The following is a 24974-nucleotide window of genomic DNA, read 5'->3' as shown; positions in this document are numbered from 1 at the left end:
TGTTTAGTTGCTGTTCAGGTCGCACCCGATCCGGTCCGGTTGTATTGCGATTCCCTGCGTCCGATGCCAACGCGCCTCACACACTGAACACACACGAAGTGCTGGGTGGTGGTGGTGGCTGGGGCATCTCGTCAGCGAGTCGTAGACATTGGTCTAACCGGGGGTGAAGTGATCCGCATTACCCTGCATTCAAGTAAACCGGTGAGTTGGAAATGTTTGAAGTAAAGGGGCGAAAATTCAAAATTCCCAAATCGTTAAGAATCACCGGCACACATGCGGCAAAAGATCCTCTCAAACAGGGCAGCAGGTCAATCAGCCATGCTGCCAAGAAAACGGCGATGACATAATGTTGTGAGCCCAAAGCGTACCGCTCAGCATCCCCCAGTGTGTATGTTCATGTGTGTGTGTGTGTGTGTCTGTAACCAATGTAACAACGATCGTTAGCAAGCACAGACAGACAGTAGGCCATGCACGCGGTATCCCTCCCGTGACCATAGAAACCCCCGGGGTGCTGTGAAAGTAAATTTTCCTGTTTTCTATGCCTGCGAGCAGGAAATCGTGCGCTCCGAAGTCGTCGGTGGAAAGTGTTTGTGGCGTGGAAAAGTGCATTGTGGTTGCGCCGTGGATTGGAATTGGGGGGATGGTGTGCATTCTAGCCGTGTGGTCAGGTAGCCCCAATGACCCACACCTGGGCTGCCTGATGATAGTGTGTGTGTGTGTGTGTGTGTGTGTGTGTGTGTGTGTGTGTTGAGTAATCGTCGTCCAATCATCGTGATCTGATGGAGGTGCCGATATCATGATGATGATGATGATGGCGCACCAAAACCGCCACCTTCCTCACCATCCTGAGCAAGAGTTATTAAATGCTTTGGCATTAGAGGTGGCGCTTGATTGTACCCTCTCGGTGCAATACGCTGTGGGTTGAAACCGGCCCGCCAATAAGCCCAGTGACCGGATGGTGCGTCGTGCTGGAGTTCAGGGATACATTATGCAACACACTCTTATCTGTGTGTTTGTGTGTGTGTGTCCTCATCTAATGGTGAATGGAAAATGGTCAACACACAACAAGGACACACGTCCAGCGGGCTACTGAGACCATCGCACTAGCAAACGCTAGCATTAGCAAGAGTGTGACACATGTAATTTGATCCTGCCATGTTCGATTAGGGTAAATTGCTTTCGCATGATTGACTGGAAATCGAGAGCAAATAGGATGGGGAGTGTGGTTTTGAGCGGGTCACCCCGTCCCGAACTCCGTAATGAGAAAGTTCAGCATCTGTGCGTGTACCTTTACAGAGGGTATACATATTGCACCCCTCTCTCCCCTGCCCCTATCATGGGCAAGCTTTCTCATTTGCTGTTGAAATCCTAGAGTCTGTTTTTCCACCCCGCAACAAGTGTGACCTAACGGCGCAACACGTTGATAGCTTTTTTTTTCTATTTTTTCGCCACATCTCGTTACGACAGCACGAAAAAGCAGCATTTAAACAGCAACAAAAGCAACCTATCTAAACCCCCAAGCACAACTAATCTCCGTGCACCGCGTGCTCCGTGGAACGCGTTTGTCCAAGGTTGTCTCCCTCCCAAACCGCTCCGAACAAAAGCAACAACAACAAAAACGCCATTTTTCGACAGAGTTTTAGCCCACGATGGTGGTTTTCTCCATCGGTCGTCGTCACACAAGACGGGAGCGACTACGAAACATAGAAACGCTTTGAAAGTTGACTCACTGCGCACTGCACTGTGGACGACCCTGTGGCCGAGGGTGTAGAATGAGTCGCCTGCAAGAAAGGCTCATCGCGCGCTCTGTCACCGCTCGTTGTTTGTGCATTAATTTATGCACTCAATAACAAAATCACACACACACGCATCATATCCTCCAGAACCGAAGCACCGAAGCGCGGCCATTGGCCGAAGGTTGATCGTTTTGGTGGGGTTGTGGAAACGATATCGAAGCCGTCCGTTAGACGGACCGTCCGTGACCATCGGCAATAACGAATTGTATGCATGCTGCTCCATTGCGCTTGTCATTGAAACACCACACGATGTGCGATGCTCTTCGGAAGCGAGGGAAGAAGCAGTACAGCACCGTTGAAGAGGTCACAACTGGTTGCAATGACTAACGCAATGCTGCTGGAAGCGGTTTCCCTTCCATCACACGAAACACCGATCGCACCGAGAAGCAGAAGGATCACTCCCGAAACGGTAACCTTGACTTCGGTGGAATCTCCGAAGAAGAAGAAGAAGAAGAAGAAGCGAAAAAGTGGTTCCGCCCCATGCGGGAATGAGCATCGTTACGCAAATTGTTACGTGCCAATGATGTGCCAACTCACCTGGCAACCTTGCTAATCAGAGGGCCCTCGTGGCCCGCAGCCTCTTGTATATGTTGCAAGTAGTACGCATCTCTTGCGCACAACGATCCCACCTAAAGATCTCTGCAACCCCCCCCCCCCCCCTCACCAGTGCAATAATGTTGGTTGTTTTTCACTTTTCTTTAAGACGGCTTAAAAAGAAAGAAGGTTAAAAGGGGGTAAGGTAAGGGAAGAAAGCGAAAAGTTCAAAACCCCACTGGCCGGCCCCAATCGGCACCAAACTCCGTCCAAGTGTTTTATTTTTTGCTGTGTGACCTTTTGTCGCACAATCAATCAGCTCTTAATGAAATGGGGTTTTAAGAAACAAAAAACAAAAATCCAGTTTCAATGCTAATTGGTATTCTTAGTTTCTGTTATATCTTATTTGCTTTACTCTTATCAGTTAATTCCATTCAGCTGGAAGCTCGAAACACTCTGCGCACGGTATGTGCTGCAGAAATCTAACTGGAAATGTTGACCGATCATCAGTATCCGAGCACCGGTTTTTGTTTGTTTCGTCTCGTCAACCATAAGAGCTGTGTTGGTTTTAAGAGCAACGAAGATACACAGACACATAAACACATGCGCCACGAACTAAGGAACTGGTGCGAAACGGTACGCATAAAATTAAATGTTCACCATCCGGGGCTGGCGTTACCCCGTCCTCCTGCGCGCTGACTTCCTTTTGAAGGTCATCCCGCGCGCGTTCGCATTGGTGGTCGCCCCCATCCCAACAACAAAAAAACCGGTATCCACCCTCTCCCCCACACACACAGTACAACAAAGGACAAAGGAAACGGCCCCGTGTGGACGCGTGCACTGCACGTTCATTGATAATGACCTCTCCGGTTGGGGTAATGGTGTCGGTTCGGTACACCTTTCCAAGTACTTTTCGCTCTTAGGGACACGCACACACACACAGGCACACAGGTGTGAAATGCTGTTGATCCCAATCTTATGTTTCAGCAAATAGTTCATGTTTTGGGGCGCTGGGTATTGCTTCAACCCTTACTGCAAACGGCTAATGTTTTAAGCATGCATGAATGGCGAACGCTTTTCGTTACCGACCCGTGTGAAACATATTGATCGACGAAGTTACATTGCTCTAAAACTATTTTTGCTTCGCACATACCTCTCGTGCGGTCACGGTAGAGCGCACGGGGGGCGCCTCTTTTTAGCCGGCAAAAGTGGTGCAATTAGTGCTTTGATTGATTTCATTAGCACACTACGCTTAATTGGCGAACGAGCGGGGTTTCTCCCAAAAATGCGTCCTGAGGTTGCACTTTGATCTTCTCCAAATACACACGTGTGTTTACACATGTTGAAAAGAGTTGAAGAAGCGTCAAAGAATTATCGTTACTAGTTGGGCATTAGTGATGGGTAAATACGATTTTTTACCGGAGTCGGATCGATACGACTCCGTTACCCCTTGGAGTCGGACTCGGAGTTACTTCGGACTGTTTTACCGTGAGGGGAGGGGGGGGGGGGGGTTTCGCACGAGCAAACCTCCGGACTCATCGACTCCGAGTCCGGATCAGTCACTCCGGATCACTCCAGATCACTCCGGATCACTCCGGATCAATCTGGATTACTCCGGATCAGTTCAAATGAGTCCGGATCAGTCTGGATCAGTCCGAATGAGTCCGGATCACTCTGGATCACTTCGATGAATGACAACGCGTCTAGAGGACATGTGTAGCCGTGTAACTTTTCTATGTCTCTTTTGCCTTGTCCTTGCCTTTAGATCCTGATGAGTGAAGCATGCATACCTTTCGGGTACGTTCGGGGTATAAGCTCTGTCCCTCTCATGCTAATAGTAAATATAGAATCGTATGCCATCGGCTCTGCATTCGGGCGTGGGCAGGCCCGTGGACGCCGTCTGTCCGCAGACATTCAGACTCATTCGGACTGATCCAGACTGATCCGGACTGATCCGGACTCATTTGAACTGATCCGGAGTAATCCAGATTGATCCGAAGTGATCTGGAGTGATCCGGAGTGGTCCGGTCTGATCCGGATTGATCCGGAGTGATCCGGAGTGATCCGGAGTGATCCAGAGTGATCCGGAGTGATCCGGACTGATCCGGACTGATCCGGAGTTGAAACAGGTTGTGATCCGGAGTCGGAGTCATATTCGCATCGCATCGGAGTCGGAGTTGATCCATGACTCCGCTCCGGATTACCCATCACTATTGGGCATCGAGATCATGTCGATCGAGAATTTTGAGCGGTGATCAGCAAAAACATAAGCATCAGAAGGGCAGTACTACGCCACTAAGGAATGATTCATTGTTGTTTTGTTGAATTTATTGCAAAAGGCAAAGACCATCTTAAAAGCCTCTCTCTCTTCCAGCATTCACTGCCATCAGATCGTTAATGCATTTGGTTCTATATTTACCAAGCAAAGATCGCGAGATCTTTGTGAAGATGATGTGTGATGGACAGCGCACGCGAATCACGTTGTGGCGCCCCACGAACCATTCATTTTAAGCGCCGTTGTAACGCAAACCAATCGCCAACATCGGAATGGAATTCGTTTGGAGAAGTTCGTCGGCAGATGGATGGTTTTATTGAAATTAATAGACGGAGTTCAAGATTCTCTGATTTCACCGTAACTAGAGAGAGAGAGAGTGTGTGGGAGAGTCTGTTTGCGTCTTGCTAGGGCACGACGATCACGTGGATAGTGGTGGCGGTGATTGGCGATCATGAAGAGTGAAAGAGCGTACTATAAATAATGAAGAAAAATCATCTTAATGAAAGCCTAACAATAAACAACCTTCTAATAATAAACACATCCAATCTATTGCTCTATTGCTATATGTTCTGATGTCTCGCGGTCTGCAAACGATCTCAGCAAGCAACTGGGCGGCAATATGGATACCAACGAAACGATGTCGGTGGACATCCTTGCGGAGGAAAACTTTACCACGACCGGCGACGAATGTACCAATGAGTTGCCCACCGTACAGGAATATCTTGATGGTAGGTAGAGGGAAGTCTTGGCCACAAAATCGTTCCAAAGATTCCTTTTTTGTGTTCTGTTTCTCCCGTAGGCTTAACACTCCCAATCGCCATAATAATAGCCGCCACCGTGCTGCTGAGCATTGGCACGTTTAGCATCTTCTTCAAGAACGCTTATCACATCCTGCACCGGACGCCGAAACAGTTCAAAACCAAATCCATACTGCTGCTGACCATCTATCCGGTAGGAATCGATCCAACCCCCAGGAGCAGATTTTTGGAGACATTTATTTAACGCAGTTTCCTCAATTTTAGCTCATCACTCTGTTCGGTGTGGTGTCTGTGTCCGTGCCGCGTGCCTTCTTCCTGTGCGATACCGTGATGCATGTGTACTTCATGATCTGTGCTTACGTTTTCTTCAGGTCAGTGTGTGACAATGCACCATCAGCGGTGGACCGATCAAGCTTAATTGTAGTTTCTTGATTCTTCCCGTTTATTTTTATCGCCCCACTCCAGCCTGTGCATGCAGTATGTGGACGGGGAAGATGCACTTATTAAATCGACCGATTCGCAAACCTTCTCCCTGCGCACCCCACCGCTGTGCTGCTTCGTGCCGCTGTTCAAACGAGCTCCCGTGACAAAGTGAGTAACGATCGACATACACGACCAGGGGGGGCGTGGGAGGGTTTATAATTGCCGCTATCTGCATGTCGGGGGGCGCACAATTTTCGATCTTTGATAACGAGTTCTTCCCATCATCGTCATCATCAACAACAACATTATGATGCATTTTTCATCTGACGCTCACGCTGTCGTTTGCAGAAATCGGTTACGGTTCGTGCGTATGCTTATAATGCAGCTGCCGGTCGTACAGACTGCTCTCTTTATGGCCCTGAACGTAGTGTTTGTGGAGGATTATGTAAGTTCCTACGGGGGGCGGGTACAAAACCGTGCCGACATCCTAATGTCTAATGATCGCTCTATCATCATCTCCCACCAAACAGCCCAACTTTAATCGCATCATCCTATACTTTGTGCCCATGATCGTCATCTCTATTCTGCTCGGTGTGTGGGGATTGAACATTCTCGTGCGAATGCTCGCTCCACTCTACTCCGACTTGAAGCTGATGGTTTGTGAAGCATGCTCTTTCATTGCAACTGTGAACGCGCTTTTCAATGCACTTTGTTTGTTTTGTTTTCCAGGGCAAATATTTCGTATTGCAGGCGGTGCTTATACTTTGCCGGATACAGCCCCTCATTATAGCGGCCATCGTTAGCAGCAGCATTTCCCACTGTGCCTTTCCCAACACACTGCAGGTGCAGAAAAATGGTGCGTTTGATGACGTATTTACCTTAAACTTATGTATCATTATGAGTAAATGTTTGCTGTTTTCTTTCTTTTTAGCCATTTTTCAACTTTGCCTGTGCTTTGAAATGATGGTACTATCATGCTGGGCCTCCCTGCTGTACAAATCGCCCTCCATCATTGGACCAGGCTAGGCGTGAACGACAAGGGGGGGGGGGGGGGGGCAAACACCACCAAAAATCCAGCATCTCCTACTTCAACACGAATAGCACAGCTAGGCAAAGCTGATCGTACATTTATCTGTGTTTCAGTGTTTTAAATGTGATACCATAAACCGCCGTTAATCACTGCCAGCTGGGGACACGCTTGGCAAGATGTACTAGGGTGCAGGTCGGGCAAAATCTCGGCCCGCATCTCTCGTTACATCTTCCCAAGCCGTACACGCTGCTGGCCAGGATGAACTGGTGGTGTATTTCGATGGAAATCTTTATCAAATACAATAAAATCGAACGAATAGCATTTCAACCAACCGTACGTACGTGTTTTTTTTTTACTTCCTTCACAAAGAGCCATTGCCTCCGGTGGCTGACAAAAAAAAAACCACCCGGACAAACCTATTTCCGATGTATGATGTTCGTACCTGTGCCGAGTGCCTTAAACTTAGATTTCGTTATCACTATCGTCCTCGTCGACCGCTTCCTGGCCGGCCCGGTTTGCCGCGGCGTACACCTCGGCCGGGACGGTCTTATGGATGCCGTTGGAATCCTGGCACACCCAACTGAGCTCCAGCTTGAAGTCTTTGTCCTTCAGCTCATCGTGCACTTGGTAGATGCTGAAGCGAAATGAGGGAAAAAGGTTGATTTTGTGATTAAATCGGAAAGGCTTGGCTGTATAACCGATTATTTAAGTTGGACTAGATTTCCAGCTAGGCGGATAGAATCAGTGTTTATAGGGCCGATCAATTAACTTACATCTTGCCGGCCGTCAGCACAAGGTCCTTGACGCTCATGTCGGAAAGCTTCAACTTTTCAATTTCCGTCTTGGCCGTTTGTTTCGCTTTGCCGACGGCGCATCCGAAGTAACCCTGGAAGTAGTAATACATTACGATTGTAGCTAGAGTTGTGATACTTTCCCCGGTTTGCTTTTGCGACAAACTTACACACGACACTCCCGAAGGGTCGATCATGTACATTTCGGGACCTTTCTCCTCCGACCACGAGGCCAAAATCACGCTCACACCGAACGGACGCACGGCACTGTAGAGGGTGTACGCGTGGAAGTAGCTCGACAAACGGTCGTTCAGCTGCTTTAGCGGAATGGGGCGATTGTTCTGCTGTCGGTAGCTGGCCGCTTCCTGGCGTGCGATATCGACCACCGCTCTACCGTCGGTAATCATTCCACTGATGGCCTACAATTCGAAACCAACCAAGAAACATTGCAAATTAGCATCAAAACCTCGCTGCCACCTTTGCCCCGCTCCCTTTTGCTTACCATTCCGATGGAAGTATCGATGGTAAAGATGCGCGTACCACAATCCGGCTCGTACAGTTTGCTCGTGATCAGTTTTTCTACCGCCAGCACTACACCGTCCTTGCCCCGCAGACCGATCACCGTGCCACTGTTCTCCACCGCTTTGGCCGCGTACTCAATCTGGAAAACGCGACCATCGGGCGAGAACTGGGATGCCGACAGGTCATACTGAAAATGGAAGCCGACGGTAACGAACCCGGAACGATTAGTTCATTCGTCCCCCATCGAAACGAAAACAGAACCACCGCCATAACCTCAAATCGAAAACAATTCGACCATTTAGCAGTCGGCGGTGGCCCAAGCACTCGCATTTACTTACACCGGTTCCGATTGAACTCATTTTTAATGGAAAGTAAACTGTTTACACGAATGCACTACGGGGAACGTGAAATTAACAATCCGCTTGCCGGATGAAACAGCAGAAATTTACCTTCGCAAGCGATGAGAAACAAATTCCGTTTTGACAGTTGCCCCTTCTTGACGCGGGGCTTACTTCACGCACGCACGTCACACAAGTAGGGATAAAATCTGCCCAAGCTTCTTTCACCCACACGGCACAGTGACGTTTTGGTTCAAAATTGCAATGACAGCACAGGCAAATTAAAACGCACGGCTCGAATTCGTTAAATAGTTTAATGTTGTATTCGCTTTATTTTGGAAGAAAGAGGAAAATGTTTAAATGCGAATAAATTCATGGTTCATGGTCGCAGAAATCTAGGATTCAGGATAAAAACTCGCTACACATGTGGCGGTTTCCTAACTGCCATGTCGGCTCCGCGTTGTGCTTCTTTGGCCGCTAGAAAAGAGAAATTTCAAACTATTCCCGCTCACATAACGATCGACACAGATACGAATACTTTTAGGGCGCTTCCACCATGACTGGCATTCGTTTTGGGTTTTTTTTTGTAAGTTTATGCTAACAAAATGATCGCAGCGCGCAGTTGAAACTAACCTGAAGTTTGCCGCAAAGGAAACCGGACGGCTTAGCTAAATCTGGTGGCACGTGGGCATTCGGTGTTGCACATTTGCGTATGCACGCTAGAGCAATGTTACGTTTGCACGTTCTCGCAATAACGCGTTTGTAGTAATGTTTAGTTTGCTATCACATTAATGTCTACTTACTGTATAGAGTAGGAGTAATTATCATATCAACGTTACGTTACGTTACTGCTATCAGATATCGATGCTACTAAAACCGCGAGCCGAACAGTTCACTCAATTCAATATAAAACACGATAAAACATGTCTACCGGATGTGCAGTCGGTGTCGGCTGCCATCCACATCTGGGCACGGTGCCACCACACTCGATTGCGTATTAAAATGCTTGATACGTTTCCGTTTCCTCATCCGCCATACGGGCACACGCACACCGTACGCAAGTGCCAACACACACTGCCTGCTAGGTAAAACTATCCAAATTGACGATCGTTTCAGTGCTCGGCCAACTGGGAGAAGCGCTCCCTCTCTCTCTCTTTGTCTCCCTCGCTCGTTCGTAAGGACAACCGTTGGCCATGGCACCTCCAGCCTCTATGTCCGGTTCAACGTCTCCCGAAGGCAAATGGAAGATTGCTTTGCGCAGCCAGCGAAAACCCGCCTCACTGCTCGTTCTGCACCAGCACCAGCTCCTGGCGCATCCTGTCCGGCGTATCCCAGCAGCTTTTGCCACACGTCCACACGAGCACATTGCCATAGTCGATGGGTGCCCGCTCGCCGTTCACCTCGAACCGCAGCCTCTCGATCAGCGTCGGGAGCAGCTGCACCTCGCAGATCATTTCACTCTTGCAGTACTGACAGTGGGGCGGCATGGCGATCTCCTTGATCGGTGCGATCAGCAGCGGTAAGGCGTTGCGCGAATAGCGCAGCAGCTGGCCCGGATTCTCCTGCAGCTTGCTGAGAAACGAGTGGAACATCAGGTCGCCATGCATCGGGATGCCCTTCTCGTACAGCTCTTGGTCGTGGTTCGCTTTCGGCGGCTGCTTCGTACCCGAGGCCACATTGTCCAGCGGACTTTCCAACGGAGCCGTTATCCCTGCAATAAAGGAAGGCAAAATGAATTTAATTTGTGTTTTGGGCTAATTTAAATTAACAGCCACTCTCACGAAGCTGCTCACCATCCTCATGCCGCTGGTACTCGGCTAGCAGCTCCCGTACGTGATCGGACGCGAGCGGCGCTACGTATCGCTCCTCGTCCACGCTAATGTACAACCCGCGCAGCGTAACGTCCGCAATGCTCCGTGGCACAACCTGCGGCTGCTTCAGCAGTGCCACTAAATCACGCTTCGGCGAGACGGGCGTATCGACGACGACCACTTCCGCCTCCAGGCCTTCGATTTCGGCGGACGCGCGCGTTGTGTACAGATTATCGATCAGCTCTCCGCCACCGGTCGCCCCGGACGCTCTACCGTCGCCGCGCGCATTCGCATTCGTCTCGTCGACACGCAAGTTTTCGAACCCCGGGATCGGTTCCGCCTCCATCGAGTTGCTCTCGTCGTCCTCGTCCGACACCTTCTCGTACTGAATCACATTGCCGTTCTCCTCGTTCAGCAGCTGTTCCGCTGCTGCAACGCTGCTCGTGTCCACGCGCATAAAGGTGGCCGTGCCGAAGCTCTCGCGCACTGCCATTCCCTCCTGCCCGCCCTCCTCCTCCTCCTCGTCCCAATCGTCTGCCCCGCTGCACCACGATATGGTGGTATCTTTCGATGCTACCTTGCCCGATCGCAGCTCCGTCACGCCACCGTCCGCACCGGGAGAGCCCTTCTCCAGCGACTGTATCCGGACGCACGTCCACGCCTGGGACTGGGTCGAGCAGGGCGCATTCAGACAGGCAAAAACGTACAGCGTACGGTGAAACTGGGAATCATCCAGCGGGGCGTAGATTTGCACGATCAGCGGTCTCAGCTGGCCGCAGAAAAGGCACGGCTGCACGTCGATCGGACCAGCCGGCCAGTCCTGCGAGAGTTGGCGAACAAAGAGAAGGCACAATTATCGATCGTTGGTTATGGTTGGACTGTGCAGAAGATTCCACCCACCCAGCAAACTTACCGCATGGCCACCGATTTTGTTCGTCGTGTAGGACAGATACGGTCGATCCTTCTCCGCGATTGGCTCGTCCTCGAAGCCCAACAGGACTAGCGTTTGTTTCTTGGCCATTCTCCCGCAGGAAGTGTGACGTTCCGTACGGCACTGCAGCTGCGGTATCAGCTGGAATACGACTCTTCTTGTGCAAGGACGATTGATTTTTCCTCACCAGGCCGTCGAAATTGTTTTACAATGACAATTTTAGCCGTCAGAAAACGTGCGCAGCCGCACTGACAACAGACGGAATATCTGTCAAAATAGATGCTTTTTCAAAACAAACCACTTGTTTTCGAAGCGAACAAAGCGACGTTGCAGAAATACGGAGGAAATAGGTAAAAGTGCAAGATCAAAGATTTAAAACATTGATTTCAATTGAAAATACCTACCGAAGAGCAGACAAACTGCATTTCATGTCATGTTTCATGTTATGTTAATAAACATTCCATAAATTAGTCAAATAACAATAACTAGCTATTTCCATCTAAACATTGTGATATTATTATAAACCGAAACTACAAAAAAAGCAAAAAATCAATAAATTCATGAAGGTTCAATGTGCTTTATTCAACGAATTAATTTCCACCACGCAGACGAAGAACCAGATGAAGAGTGGACTCCTTCTGGATGTTATAGTCCGACAGGGTGCGGCCATCCTCCAGCTGCTTTCCAGCGAAGATCAGACGCTGCTGATCTGGCGGGATTCCCTCCTTGTCCTGGATCTTTGCCTTCACATTCTCAATCGTATCCGATGGCTCAACCTCAAGAGTGATGGTCTTTCCGGTCAGAGTTTTCACGAAAATCTGCATACCACCACGCAGACGGAGAACCAGATGAAGGGTGGACTCCTTCTGAATGTTATAGTCCGACAGGGTGCGGCCATCCTCCAGCTGCTTTCCGGCGAAGATCAGACGCTGCTGATCTGGCGGGATTCCCTCCTTGTCCTGGATCTTCGCCTTCACATTCTCAATCGTATCCGATGGCTCAACCTCAAGAGTGATGGTCTTTCCGGTCAGAGTTTTCACGAAAATCTGCATACCACCACGCAGACGGAGAACCAGATGAAGGGTGGACTCCTTCTGAATGTTATAGTCCGACAGGGTGCGGCCATCCTCAAGCTGCTTTCCAGCGAAGATCAGACGCTGCTGATCTGGCGGGATTCCCTCCTTGTCCTGGATCTTCGCCTTCACATTCTCAATCGTATCCGATGGCTCAACCTCAAGAGTGATGGTCTTTCCGGTCAGAGTTTTCACGAAAATCTGCATACCACCACGCAGACGGAGAACCAGATGAAGGGTCGATTCCTTCTGGATGTTATAGTCCGACAGGGTGCGGCCATCCTCCAGCTGCTTTCCAGCGAAGATCAGACGCTGCTGATCTGGCGGGATTCCCTCCTTGTCCTGGATCTTCGCCTTCACATTCTCAATCGTATCCGATGGCTCAACCTCCAGAGTGATGGTCTTTCCGGTCAGAGTTTTCACGAAAATCTGCATACCACCACGCAGACGGAGAACCAGATGAAGGGTCGATTCCTTCTGGATGTTATAGTCCGACAGGGTGCGGCCATCCTCCAGCTGCTTTCCAGCAAAGATCAGACGCTGCTGATCTGGCGGGATTCCCTCCTTGTCCTGGATCTTTGCCTTGACGTTCTCAATCGTATCCGATGGCTCAACCTCCAGGGTGATGGTCTTTCCGGTCAGAGTTTTCACGAAAATCTGCATACCACCACGCAGACGGAGTACCAGATGAAGGGTGGACTCCTTCTGGATGTTATAGTCCGACAGGGTGCGGCCATCCTCCAGCTGCTTTCCGGCAAAGATCAGACGCTGCTGATCTGGCGGGATTCCCTCCTTGTCCTGGATCTTCGCCTTCACATTCTCAATCGTATCGGATGGTTCGACCTCGAGGGTGATGGTCTTTCCGGTCAGAGTTTTCACAAAAATCTGCATACCACCACGCAGACGGAGAACCAGATGAAGGGTGGACTCCTTCTGGATGTTATAGTCCGACAGGGTGCGGCCATCCTCCAGCTGCTTTCCGGCAAAGATCAGACGCTGCTGATCTGGCGGGATTCCCTCCTTGTCCTGGATCTTCGCCTTCACATTCTCAATCGTATCCGATGGCTCAACCTCCAGAGTGATGGTCTTTCCGGTCAGAGTTTTCACGAAAATCTGCATACCACCACGCAGACGGAGAACCAGATGAAGGGTCGATTCCTTCTGGATGTTATAGTCCGACAGGGTGCGGCCATCCTCCAGCTGCTTTCCAGCAAAGATCAGACGCTGCTGATCTGGCGGGATTCCCTCCTTGTCCTGGATCTTTGCCTTGACGTTCTCAATCGTATCCGATGGCTCAACCTCCAGGGTGATGGTCTTTCCGGTCAGAGTTTTCACGAAAATCTGCATACCACCACGCAGACGGAGTACCAGATGAAGGGTGGACTCCTTCTGGATGTTATAGTCCGACAGGGTGCGGCCATCCTCCAGCTGCTTTCCGGCAAAGATCAGACGCTGCTGATCTGGCGGGATTCCCTCCTTGTCCTGGATCTTCGCCTTCACATTCTCAATCGTATCGGATGGTTCGACCTCGAGGGTGATGGTCTTTCCGGTCAGAGTTTTCACAAAAATCTGCATACCACCACGCAGACGGAGAACCAGATGAAGGGTGGACTCCTTCTGGATGTTATAGTCCGACAGGGTGCGGCCATCCTCCAGCTGCTTTCCGGCAAAGATCAGACGCTGCTGATCTGGCGGGATTCCCTCCTTGTCCTGGATCTTCGCCTTCACATTCTCAATCGTATCGGATGGTTCGACCTCGAGGGTGATGGTCTTTCCGGTCAGAGTTTTCACGAAAATCTGCATATTTGATCTGTAAATTGAAACGGAAACAACATTATAGCATTGTGCAATGCTCAGTTCATCACATAATAGCAAGCAACGTCTTAGGCACTGCATTACTTCAAGAATGCTATGTTATGCACTCTCGTTTGTGCTCCTTCTATAATATCTTAATCCAATTAAACCTACGTTAAACAACGTAACTATTTCATCATAAATCCCAAGTGATGTTTGAGGTATATTGCATCACCACTGAATATATTCTGAATTCGGTGGAAGGGGTGGGAGTGTGGGAGGGAAGGAACAGTCTAGAAAAACTTGTATCAATTTACTTTTCCAATCGAAACTTCTAGATTGTAACCCCTCACAGTGACCTAATCTATAAATAAATTCACGACGAAAGGAGTGTGCGTAACATCAAAAATGTGTTTAACAAGAACATTCAGAGCATTTAATTTAATTAATTAATCAAAAACAGCGGTTTGCTTTTCAGCTTGTAAGTTTAGTTTAGCCTAAAGACACTTGCAATCTACGAAGTGAAAATGAGTCATTCAATGGCGACCACACGCAAGCACTTGAACATGTTCGAGCGTGTTCGAGGCCTTAATAACAAAGATTATTTGTTTCACCATAAAATCATACCGAAATGTAAATTTAGTGTGAATTTTTTAACTAGTCTTATTTTAAAAGATAAAAGATTTTTATTATATTATAATGAAGTTTTTAATATTTTCTTTGTAATTGAAGGATCCATTTAGTGAATTGAAACAAACACTTCTGGTTAGTCTTTTATAATTCGTTTTGTTTTCTATTTCAACACATAACAAAAACTAACTGAAATGTACACTGTACATCGAGTTCATGACATTAGATGACGCCATTTTTCATTTATGACAATCATCTCTTTGTTCGCAGAAGGGCAAGCTGCGCATAGCTGGTTCATAGAAACCGTAAAAGAAAAAATAACTTTAGCTTTCTAACTCACTTTCAATAAAATAACCTACACTATAGTACATTTAAAATCCTCATACTTTACTTGTAAACTTAATAAAGATTTAAATTTGATGTTTTATACAATCACAATGATTGAATTTGAACACATTTTGCAACTACGAACCTTCTCTATACTAACACTAATATAGGAACACAAAAGATTTGCGATGAAATATAAAGATTTTCTTACGAAATACACAACTATTTCGCGAAAACACGCACTAATTAAATACGTTGAGCGATCGAGCAAATGATAAATTGCTTGCACCACAGTCACAGCTCACTGCGTCATTACGCCATCTTGGGAAAAACCTAGTTACCCCAAACAATTAAAACCAATCTCTGCCTTTCGCACGCGCTTGTCAGAAAACTTTAATGCAGAACTTATCAACACAAGCATACAGTAGTTGCATTACCTTTTACACAACACAGTTAATAATAATAATTTTCTTTTCTCCACAAAGCACAATTGATATTCTGCTTCACACGTCCTGACTGCGCGTCCGTACTGTAGCGCTGCTTGTCTGGTATTGCTTTAACTTGGCTCGGTCTGCTTCCGCGAATTCCTCGTTTTTATAGCCTTTTCGTCGGCAACAAATACAACAACAGTATCATTTGTGTGCGTCAAATGTTCTGCGCTAAAGTTGAGTTTACACGTGCTGATTTGCGAGTGAGTTTGCAGCGAGAGAAATGAGAAGCGGGTTTTTGTACGTGAAATAATTATTATAACAAAATTCATTTCATAAAATTCAGTCAGACAAATCGCAATGATTTACTGTTCTTGTTTGTGCTTTTACGAATTGAACACATTTTATTATACATTATATGCATCAATAAGTGGTCACTTGTCGGCAAAATTCAACCAGTGAGCTAAAATTAAGCTCACTTGAGTGAGACATTTGAAGTTCACGATCGAAATCCTTTGCGAAGTTCCAGAAGTTTTTTTTTTCTTCTCAGATTACAATGCTGATTCCATAAGTGGACTGCGAGTTAGAATATTATTAAGAAATATTTTTTTATTCCAGTTTTTTTATATACAGATTGAAATATCTCGTAGTGTATAAGGTAATATCATGTAAACAGTCATTCACCATCATCGATCATCGCCATCGTGGATCATCGGGGGCGCCACTTTGTAGACTGTGCCCGATTGCCAATGGAATACGTTAAGCAGAAAATAGGACACACAGCTTGTTTACTCGAACTGCGTGAGTTTAAAGGCGCCCCCCTTGAGGCGCAGAACCAGATGAATGGTAGACGCCTTTATGATACTGTACTCCTGCAGTTGACGGCCATCCTCAAGCTGTTTACCGGCAAAGATCATGCGTTGCTGGTTTGGCGGGATTTCCTCACGCTCATCGATCTGCTTTTTCACACTCTCCACCGTTGCCTCCGGTTCCGTGTCGACGGCAATAGTCTTACCGGTTAACATTCTGACAAAGATCTGCATGCCTCCCTTCAGACGCAGCACCAAATGAATGGTGGATGCTTTGATGATGCTGTACTCCTGGAGCTGCCGCCCATCTTCCAGCTGCTTGCCGGCAAAGATCATGCGTTGCTGGTTTGGTGGAATTTCCTCGCGCTCATCGATCTGCTTTTTCACACTCTCCACCGTTGCTTCCGGTTCCGTGTCGACGGCAATAGTCTTGCCGGTTAACATTCTGACAAAGATCTGCATGCCGCCCTTCAGACGCAGCACCAAATGAATGGTGGATGCTTTGATGATGCTGTACTCCTGGAGCTGCCGCCCATCTTCCAGCTGCTTGCCGGCAAAGATCATGCGCTGCTGGTTGGGAGGGATTTCCTCGCGCTCATCGATCTGTTTCTTCACACTCTCGACCGTCGCTTCCGGTTCCGTATCGATCGCAATCGTTTTCCCCGTCAGCATTCGCACGAAGATTTGCATTCCACCCTTCAACCGAAGCACCAGATGCATCGTCGAGCCGTGCTGGATGTTGTAGTCGGATATGATCCGACCGTCATCGAGCTGTTTACCGGCAAAGATGATTCGCTGCTGATCCGGTGCAATGCCTTCGCGTTGTTCAATTTTGCTTTTAATGTCCAACACCGTTTCCGAAGCGATCACATCGAGGGTGATCGTTTTCCCGGTTAACGTCTTCACGAAGATCTGCATCTGATAGCTTGATAAGGTCTGATAAACGAGGGATAAACAAAAGATGTGTGTTTTTAATTCCAAAGTGCATGACTGAATTCCCGATCGATGCATTGCATCATTTACGAATGACGAGAATAGCCGAATGTTCAAGTGCAGTGTTCTTCTTGGCACTTAATGGGATCACGATCATGCCTTCTCTTCCGCCAATGAGTGGCGCGTTGTCTTTGTTAGAGTATTTTTACTATAGACTGGTGCTTTTTTTTTGGTCGTACAGGTGGAGTACGTCACGCGTAGATCAACAGTCGGTTTTAAAAATAAAAGTTCGTTGTTCAACGTAGAAGGTTAACCGGCCATGGATACGTTGCACCCCGGTTTTGCTCACGTTTACAACTATCCCTACGTAGCCATGTGATGTCTGGTTTCATCTCTGTTTGTTTGTAGCTACTCTGCTGACTGTGACTGTTGAATGAAATGATCATGATCATTAATGGAATGAAAACCGATTTATGGCAATTGATTTTTTTTCTTCTAGCTAATACTCACCTGCTTTTGCTTGAACTATCCCTTTTCCACTATCGTTTTTCGATATATGTTTCACTACACAGCGAAAGGACGGAATATCACTTAGAAGAGAGGAGCTTTGTTGTCGAGATTGTTGCCAAAACGTACTGAGCCCATCGACAGCAGGCTGAAAGCTTTTTATAGTATAATGTGAGCGCGTGTAACGCACTGCATTCGATTAGAATTAGACCCAGCTTGCGCGTTCTGCTGCAGAATTTTGGCAGAGCTTTCATGCATCATGCGCCTTCCGCATAACTGTTTACTATCTGTTGCGAAAACAGCTGTTCGCGTACGTGGTTTTAATTTAAATGAGAATATTTTTCTATTTGTATATTTTTTATCTATTGACTACTACAGACCATGATCAATATTTCAATGAATCAGTACAATTTGTACAAAAATAGGACAACAATTGAAGTCTTAACTGTTTAGCATACTAAAATTATGTGATATTTTTTTACTCGTTCTTTATAACTGGAAATGCTTTCATTGACACATAAATCATGCTGGGGCATTGACTCTCGCTTCGGACGACGACAACCAAATTTCGTTTGTTTGCGGTCAAAGTCAATGCCAAGAACTTGGTAGATTTTGTGTTTCGGTTTTGTTTTGGCAACATGACAAAGCTCGATTGTTTGGTAGTAATTATGTCACCCACTCAGTGTCGATCGACACTATAAAAACCCGCGATCATTGTTCGAAGGACTCAAACAAGCAGGTGTCCTTGAAGGCAGTACTAGGGTTTAATTATCAAATAGGAGTGTAACGATCTGAGCTAGAAGGTAAGTCCATCGCGTGACATAGTGATTCGGATGGTGCTGTACCAGACGATTTGTTTTCTCTTTTTCAGGCCCAATCATGCAGATCTTTGTGAAGATGTTGACTGGCAAGACCATTGCCGTGGACACTGAGCCGGAGGCAACGGTGGAAAGTGTGAAAAAGCAGATCGATGAGCGTGAGGAAATCCCGCCAAACCAGCAGCGCATGATCTTCGCTGGTAAGCAGCTTGAGGATGGCCGCCAGCTACAGGAGTACAGCATCATCAAGGGATCCACAATTCACCTGGTACTGCGTCTGAAGGGTGGTATGCAGATCTTCGTCAAGATGTTGACTGGCAAGACCATTGCTGTGGATACCGAACCCGAGGCAACGGTTGAGAGTGTGAAGAAACAGATTGACGAACGTGAGGAAATTCCACCAAACCAGCAGCGCATGATCTTTGCCGGTAAGCAGCTTGAGGATGGCCGCCAGCTACAGGAATACAGCATTATCAAGGGATCCACTGTCCACCTCGTTCTGCGTCTTAAGGGTGGAATGCAAATCTTCGTCAAGATGTTGACTGGCAAGACCATTGCTGTAGACACAGAGCCAGAAGCAACGGTGGAAAGCGTAAAGAAACAGATCGATGAGCGCGAGGAAATTCCACCAAACCAGCAGCGCATGATCTTTGCCGGTAAGCAGCTTGAGGATGGCCGCCAGCTACAGGAATACAGCATCATCAAGGGCTCCACTGTTCACCTCGTTCTGCGTCTCAAGGGTGGAATGCAAATCTTCGTAAAGATGTTGACTGGCAAGACCATTGCCGTGGATACCGAACCGGAAGCAACCGTTGAGAGTGTGAAGAAACAGATTGACGAACGCGAGGAAATCCCACCAAACCAGCAGCGGATGATCTTTGCCGGCAAGCAGCTTGAGGATGGCCGTCAACTACAGGAGTACAGCATCATCAAGGGTTCCACAGTCCATCTGGTGTTGCGATTGAAGGGAGGATTGCAGCTCGTGAATTGAGTTTTGGCTTGGACGGTTACTAGCACACAAACAAAAAATGAATCAATCAAAAAAGGCTTTACTCATTCCGTTGATGAGACATCGCGCCCAAACCCCAAAAGCATACAAACTGCCAACAAAATATCAATGGGATCGATCAAAAGACATGGAAATGAGTCCACATATAGACTCGCTGCTTTATACTTATAAAGCGTAACAGAAAATAAATAATTTTGTTGAACATAATATATTTATACGATTTTTCCAATTCTTCAAGTCGTGGAAAGAAACGCAGCTTTTACTGGTCATTTTGAATTGATCGTTTGAAACGATGTTGTCAAATCTGCCCGACATGCGCAGCTGTCAAATTCGCCGCTGGTCGCAGTGTTGTTTGTTTACAAAATGTTTTCCCGGTTTAACGTGCTGTGGTTGCGAAGATACGCTTTTCCCGAAAATGTGCGTTATTACGCTGGGGTACACCAGAAAAACCCTCAGCTCAAACTGGCGACAGCTACGGTGGAAACCATCAAAGCCAAACTTGCCTCCAGCAGTACACCGACGGCGGAAGAATGGAAAAGCATACGGCTGAACATATTGAATGAGCGAAGGTTCAACATTACGAACGTCGATAGTGTGGTGCTGGGGCTGTGTCCGAATCTGCGGATGGGGAAATCTTACATCGCTTTTTTACACCAGCAAGGGTTGCAAACGAACCTGGCCATCGTTGGGAAGCTACTGCGACTGTACCGGCTGAAGGAGGGAAAGTTAACCGAGGAAGATGAAAGCGATATTTGGCGGATGTACAGTGAGCTGCGGGAGCAGAATGCCATTCTGGACGCGAATACATGCGAGCATGCGATCAATGCGCTGACGCTTACCAAGCACTGGAAACATTGTTTGGAGTTGTTGGAGATGATCAAAATCAGCGGAACGCCGGACAGCTCGTCGTACAACTGTATCGCTACGAAAGCATTCCAATCGGGAGACGAATCAACTGGTTGGATTATGATGCAAGAAATGTGCGAAAACAAGCGTTTGCCAAACGATGATAGTTTTCTTGCTTGGTTGGATTACAGTCGCAAGCGAGAGGATCAACCATTCTCCGCCAACCTGGAACGGATGCTGCAGTTCACCAACGATCGTTCAGTATTTCTATCGAAGCGAATTGGCAAGCAGCTGTTGGAGCTGCCGAGCGAATTCGGCATCCGCGTACAGGAGACCCGCATCACGGACGGCGGGAAGTGCTCCAGCTGCAAGGGAACCCTATCCAGCATTGTCGTGTCTGAAGACATGTTCCAAAGCTTGAGGGACAAGTTTCTGACAGCGGTGCTTATCAATAAGGAAATTTTTAACCGCACCACACCGGAGGAACTGAATCGCTTCCAGGCGTTTCTTGCGAAAACTCTCCCGTACGACGTAGTGATCGATGGGCTGAATGTGGCTTTCTCGTCGGGCAATCAGAAAAGCCCTATCGTGTACGCTCAGCAAGTTGCCGCCGTTGTTCGACACTACGTGCGGCAGAAGAAGCGTGTGCTGGTGATTGGCAGAAAGCACATGGACAAGTGGCGCTCGAGGGAGATGAAGTACATCCGGGAAAATAGTTTCCTCTTCCTTACCGATGATCTGTACGTATGGGTTAGTGGGTTGCTAGAATCAACAGCTACTTACTTTACGTTCGCTTCCTTTAGGTCCCAGGACGATCCCTTCCTGCTGTACGCGGCGCTGGAAAGTGGTCCGAAGACAGACTTCTTCTCGCGGGATCTGATGCGAAAGCATTCGTTTATGCTGGGCAATGAGCTGAGCGGGGTATTCAAACGCTGGCAACAGGAACATCAGTACTCGCTACTTTCCATCATGCCTGACGGGCGGGTGCTGATAAAAGCACCGTTCAAGTATGAACTGTACGCGCATAAGTCCTGTGATAACCGATGGCACGTGCCACTAGTTGAGCTAGGATACCGTATACCAAAGGTAGAGAAACAAAACGATTGGCTTTGCCTAAGCATTGAGTGAACGATGTGATTAGATGGATTCGAATAAAACAGGACTAAATAGTTATGAAAAGAGAAAACTGTACGTTGGTGTTGTACCATGAAGAAAAGAAAGGAAACAATTGAAACGAATTTCTCAATGCCATCGTGACAGCTGATCGTTTGACAGTTGACCGGCTGTATTTGTTTACAATAGGAATCAAAACATTTGGTGGATCGTAGAGCGTAATGAACGCGATAGCGAAAGGGAAATTAGGAAGGCTTTTACTGAAGAAAAACATTTCTTTAGTGTCTAATCAGCACAATCCAGCAACACGCAACGGAAAAGAGCAAATTAATGTAAGTGATGTGCACAATGAATTTGACCCGAATAATCAAGCGTCCTTCGGGAAGGCTCTACCGATGGATGAACAGGATCCGGCCAGCGACTCAGAGGCGAGCAGTGTTGGTGACCATCTTGTCGATCCAAACACGATCAATTTGGATGGATCGTTCTTCTCACCAACATTTGAAAATAAATTTCCTATCGCACGGCATAATGTTGACGACTCATGGCAGGAAGATGCAAAACAGTCTGACTCGGAGTCCGAAGAACCAACCGGAGAGGATGACCGTATGTACCAGATATTCTCGCAGATATCCGAATACGATAGGATGGTTAAGGAAGCGAATGAGTGTAGCGAATCCTTTGAACGAAGGAGAAAGCAAGTGGATTTGTCTCAGCAGTTGCCGACCGATGATTACGATGAGCCATTTCTACTAACTCAAGCGGAATGTTTCCCGGAAAACCCATCTGCCGGCAACGATCCCGACTGGGAATGTGTAGCTGCTCAACAGCATGCACACGCTGAAGAGATGAAAAACGTGGAAATATTCGTTTCCACTAGCAGCTCACAAAAGCCCAAACGGCTGCTAGATCCGGCAGAAAAGCTAAAGCGTCAGGAATGGGAAAACGCCAAAAAGCTATACCTTGCTACGCACAAAACGCACCTCTTGCTGCTGCTTGCTTATGGCATTAGAATTAATCGAACCGTAAACCATAACATGGTTGAATTTGCTTCGGAACTGTATGACCTGATTGCGAAAAGTGAGCTGACAGCGACTGATTCGACGAGTTTGGAATTTATTCAATCTGTCGTCGCGTACTACAAAACTGTGATGAAACAATCCACGGCGGGTGGTGGTCCACGCATGGGCAAACAAAGAAACGCATTCGTACGGCAACTTGTTGCACGTGAGGTAACTTCTAGAAAAATGCTTAATGTGATTCTTCTTACCTTGTTACGCTTTCTAAGCGTTCGCGCAAGACTCGTGATGAGCTTGGACGTGGTACCGAAGTATCCTCCATCCGCGAAATCCACTCCGAAGACTCAGTGCCAAAATCCACCCAAGGGAAATGTAAAAAGTGCTAGTGGTACACAACGGTACGGAGATGTCCCTTTAACAACGACCGAAATATTGAAACGTAAACCGGAAATACAGCAAATGTTTCAAATGTCCCAACTCGACGGAGCGGATGATGAGCTGTTGTTGAAGAGAAAAGATTCCCCGAAACCACAGCTTTGGAGTCTGAAACCATCATCAAATGGAGGAATAAATGATCCTAAAATGGGAGAGGCTATGGAGCTGGATTCAACCACTAAACCAAAAGCTGTTAAGATGGCAACATCCAACTACTTTTCGAAAAAAGTTGCGCTTAGTCAAGCTACAATCGAGAATAAGAACACAACTAATAGAAAACCAAACTTTGCAAATCTTCGTAAAAATGGTATAGAATCATCTTCGAAGACCGATGGAGAAGTAGAAGAAAAGCGGTTAAAATTGGTTTCCTGTAAGTACTTCCGCAAGAAGCCTAAAGTGGGACAAACTTTCGGGTCACGAGAGCACAACAGTACCACCACCAAAGATAAACCCAATCTAGCCAAGCTTCTCAAAAATAAACCAGAATCTGCTTCGGGCGTAAATACGAAAAGAACAGATCCGAAGTATAGTGTACCTGAGCTCGATACCTGGATCGAATGTTATCTCGAACAGGAGCAACGCTGGACCGTAGTTGAGGCGGGTCTAGGACAAACCGACTGTTTGGATCCTGTGATAGATCGTATCCTTGCGCCGGCAGCTTATGTGTTTGCCTGGGAAGCGGATGGCACCATCGTGGACGTGTCTTCACGCTACCGTTGGCGGAATGAGCAGCTTGCGTTACGGAATCGAGTCAACGGCAAATGGCTTCTCAAAGCGCTGGCACCCTATCGTTTTCGTGGCGTAGATGAAGCACGACTGCGAGAGCAGCTAGAATTTCGCCGTCTTAAGCTGCGTGCACCGATGCCCACTACTATCGCACAGTAAGCATTACGCCTTCAATGCATGGATCTTTGCATTCAACTACAATTGTTTTGTTTTCCAGGTGCAAAAATCATCCATCATATTGTTTGCACCGACATTTGCAAAAGTTTCAAGGCATCTATCCTCCGGACGCACCACCGCTCGGTTACATACAGGGCGAACCGCTCTATGCCCGGGAGTGTGTCCATACGTTACACTCTCGGGAGGTTTGGTTGCGGCACGCGAAGGTGATCCGCCTGTTTGAGCAACCGTACAAAATAGTGCGCACCAAGCTAAAGCGCCAGCCAGCCGATCTGGAGCTGTTCGGCTACTGGCAAACGGAAGACTACATCCCGCCGGAACCGGTTAATGGTATAGTGCCACGGAATGCCTACGGTAATATCGAAATCTTCAAAGAGTGTATGCTGCCGAAAGGCACAGTACATTTGAAGCGTAAGTATCGTCTTCTGCTGGAATGGAATGGTTTGTTGGCGGAGGTGTGTGTAATGGTGTACTATCTTCTCATTCTACAGAATACGGCCTCTCGTACGTTTGCCGCAAGCTGGGCATCGACTATGCCGTCGCAGTGGTCGGGTTTGGGGTGCATGCCGGCGGTAATCATCCCGTGTTCGATGGCATTGTGATATGTGAAGAACATCGCGATCGTCTGCTGGAAGCCTGGAAGCGACATCAGGATGAAGTGGCACAGAAAAAGTTGGAAAAGAAGCAGAACGCGGTGTTGAACAACTGGGTTAAGCTGGTGAAGGGGTTGCTTGTACGAAAGAAGCTAAAACACAAGTACAACTTTGAAGGATGGTAGAAAATTACGTTGTATGCGAATAAAACGTTAAGTTTGGTGCTTTAAATTCTTCTAAGTCTACTCGAGTTCTTGGACCAGAATAGGTTCGGCGTAAGTTCAAGAACCGATAGAGATACTGTTCCAGATAATGATCACCGGAACACTGTGCAGTATCTGTACATTTTATTTATGCATCAGTCTGCCTGCACACTTCTCCAGTTCCGCTAACAAAATTGTATCATTTCCTAGTACAAAGCAGATACATGCAGTCTGGATAAAAATTCCCGTGCCATAAATAGCTCCGGATGATGGGGATCATATCTTGACAGTGGTTTACACCGCAGATCTCACGTTGATTGTGGAG

The 24974-nt window shown here is 47.4% G+C and overlaps 8 protein-coding genes across 14 annotated transcripts; 4 read left to right on the top strand and 4 right to left on the bottom strand.

Moving 5' to 3' along the window:
* The first annotated feature begins 16 nt into the window (after positions 1-16).
* LOC120949075 (organic solute transporter alpha-like protein) lies at positions 17-6828 on the top strand. Its single transcript, XM_040366059.2, has 9 exons — positions 17-201; positions 5206-5333; positions 5405-5556; positions 5628-5734; positions 5829-5954; positions 6135-6231; positions 6317-6442; positions 6516-6642; positions 6718-6828. The coding sequence occupies exons 2-9, from the start codon at positions 5225-5227 to the stop codon at positions 6810-6812; spliced, it is 939 nt and encodes a 312-aa protein (XP_040221993.2). The 5' UTR covers positions 17-201; positions 5206-5224; the 3' UTR covers positions 6813-6828.
* A 309-nt stretch (positions 6829-7137) lies between these two features.
* Positions 7138-8620, bottom strand: LOC120949077 (proteasome subunit alpha type-3). Its single transcript, XM_040366062.2, has 5 exons — positions 8468-8620; positions 8110-8316; positions 7778-8026; positions 7590-7702; positions 7138-7450 (listed from the first exon to the last, which is right to left on the bottom strand). Exons 1-5 carry the CDS (start codon positions 8486-8488, stop codon positions 7279-7281), a joined length of 762 nt encoding a protein of 253 aa, XP_040221996.1. The 5' UTR covers positions 8489-8620; the 3' UTR covers positions 7138-7278.
* Positions 8621-8771: 151 nt separating this feature from the next.
* On the bottom strand, positions 8772-11464 carry LOC120947356 (programmed cell death protein 2-like). Its single transcript, XM_040362606.2, has 3 exons — positions 11192-11464; positions 10261-11098; positions 8772-10178 (listed from the first exon to the last, which is right to left on the bottom strand). The coding sequence occupies exons 1-3, from the start codon at positions 11297-11299 to the stop codon at positions 9745-9747; spliced, it is 1380 nt and encodes a 459-aa protein (XP_040218540.2). The 5' UTR covers positions 11300-11464; the 3' UTR covers positions 8772-9744.
* Positions 11465-11766: 302 nt separating this feature from the next.
* Positions 11767-15605, bottom strand: LOC120947355 (polyubiquitin-C). Of its 7 annotated transcripts, none has more exons than XM_049606638.1 (3): positions 15471-15605; positions 12898-14092; positions 11767-12441 (listed from the first exon to the last, which is right to left on the bottom strand). In XM_049606638.1, the coding sequence occupies exons 2-3, from the start codon at positions 14083-14085 to the stop codon at positions 11800-11802; spliced, it is 1830 nt and encodes a 609-aa protein (XP_049462595.1). In that variant the 5' UTR covers positions 14086-14092; positions 15471-15605; the 3' UTR covers positions 11767-11799. The 7 variants fall into 7 exon arrangements, with proteins under 7 accessions (XP_049462595.1, XP_049462593.1, XP_049462598.1 ...); XM_049606636.1 differs by having other exon boundaries at positions 11767-12669; positions 15471-15604; XM_049606641.1 differs by having other exon boundaries at positions 11767-12636; positions 13093-14092; positions 15471-15604.
* A 284-nt stretch (positions 15606-15889) lies between these two features.
* LOC120947358 (polyubiquitin-B-like) lies at positions 15890-17899 on the bottom strand. The gene is made up of 2 exons (XM_040362607.2): positions 17714-17899; positions 15890-17629 (listed from the first exon to the last, which is right to left on the bottom strand). Exon 2 carries the CDS (start codon positions 17279-17281, stop codon positions 16250-16252), a length of 1032 nt encoding a protein of 343 aa, XP_040218541.2. The 5' UTR covers positions 17282-17629; positions 17714-17899; the 3' UTR covers positions 15890-16249.
* An 81-nt stretch (positions 17900-17980) lies between these two features.
* LOC120948612 (polyubiquitin-B-like) lies at positions 17981-19784 on the top strand. The gene is made up of 2 exons (XM_040365141.2): positions 17981-18513; positions 18582-19784. The coding sequence occupies exon 2, from the start codon at positions 18590-18592 to the stop codon at positions 19517-19519; it is 930 nt and encodes a 309-aa protein (XP_040221075.2). The 5' UTR covers positions 17981-18513; positions 18582-18589; the 3' UTR covers positions 19520-19784.
* Positions 19785-19877: 93 nt separating this feature from the next.
* On the top strand, positions 19878-21569 carry LOC120948611 (mitochondrial ribonuclease P catalytic subunit). The gene is made up of 2 exons (XM_040365140.2): positions 19878-21123; positions 21187-21569. Exons 1-2 carry the CDS (start codon positions 19901-19903, stop codon positions 21509-21511), a joined length of 1548 nt encoding a protein of 515 aa, XP_040221074.2. The 5' UTR covers positions 19878-19900; the 3' UTR covers positions 21512-21569.
* A 39-nt stretch (positions 21570-21608) lies between these two features.
* LOC120948607 (DNA repair protein complementing XP-C cells-like) lies at positions 21609-24677 on the top strand. The gene is made up of 3 exons (XM_040365136.2): positions 21609-23831; positions 23894-24264; positions 24345-24677. The coding sequence occupies exons 1-3, from the start codon at positions 21718-21720 to the stop codon at positions 24629-24631; spliced, it is 2772 nt and encodes a 923-aa protein (XP_040221070.2). The 5' UTR covers positions 21609-21717; the 3' UTR covers positions 24632-24677.
* The last annotated feature ends 297 nt before the right edge of the window (positions 24678-24974 follow it).

Source organism: Anopheles coluzzii, chromosome 2, assembly GCF_943734685.1.
Source record: "Anopheles coluzzii chromosome 2, AcolN3, whole genome shotgun sequence".
Lineage (NCBI taxonomy): Eukaryota > Metazoa > Arthropoda > Insecta > Diptera > Culicidae > Anopheles > Anopheles coluzzii.
The sequence above is the reverse complement of the archived record's forward strand: the minus strand, read 5'-3'. Positions and strand labels throughout refer to the sequence as shown.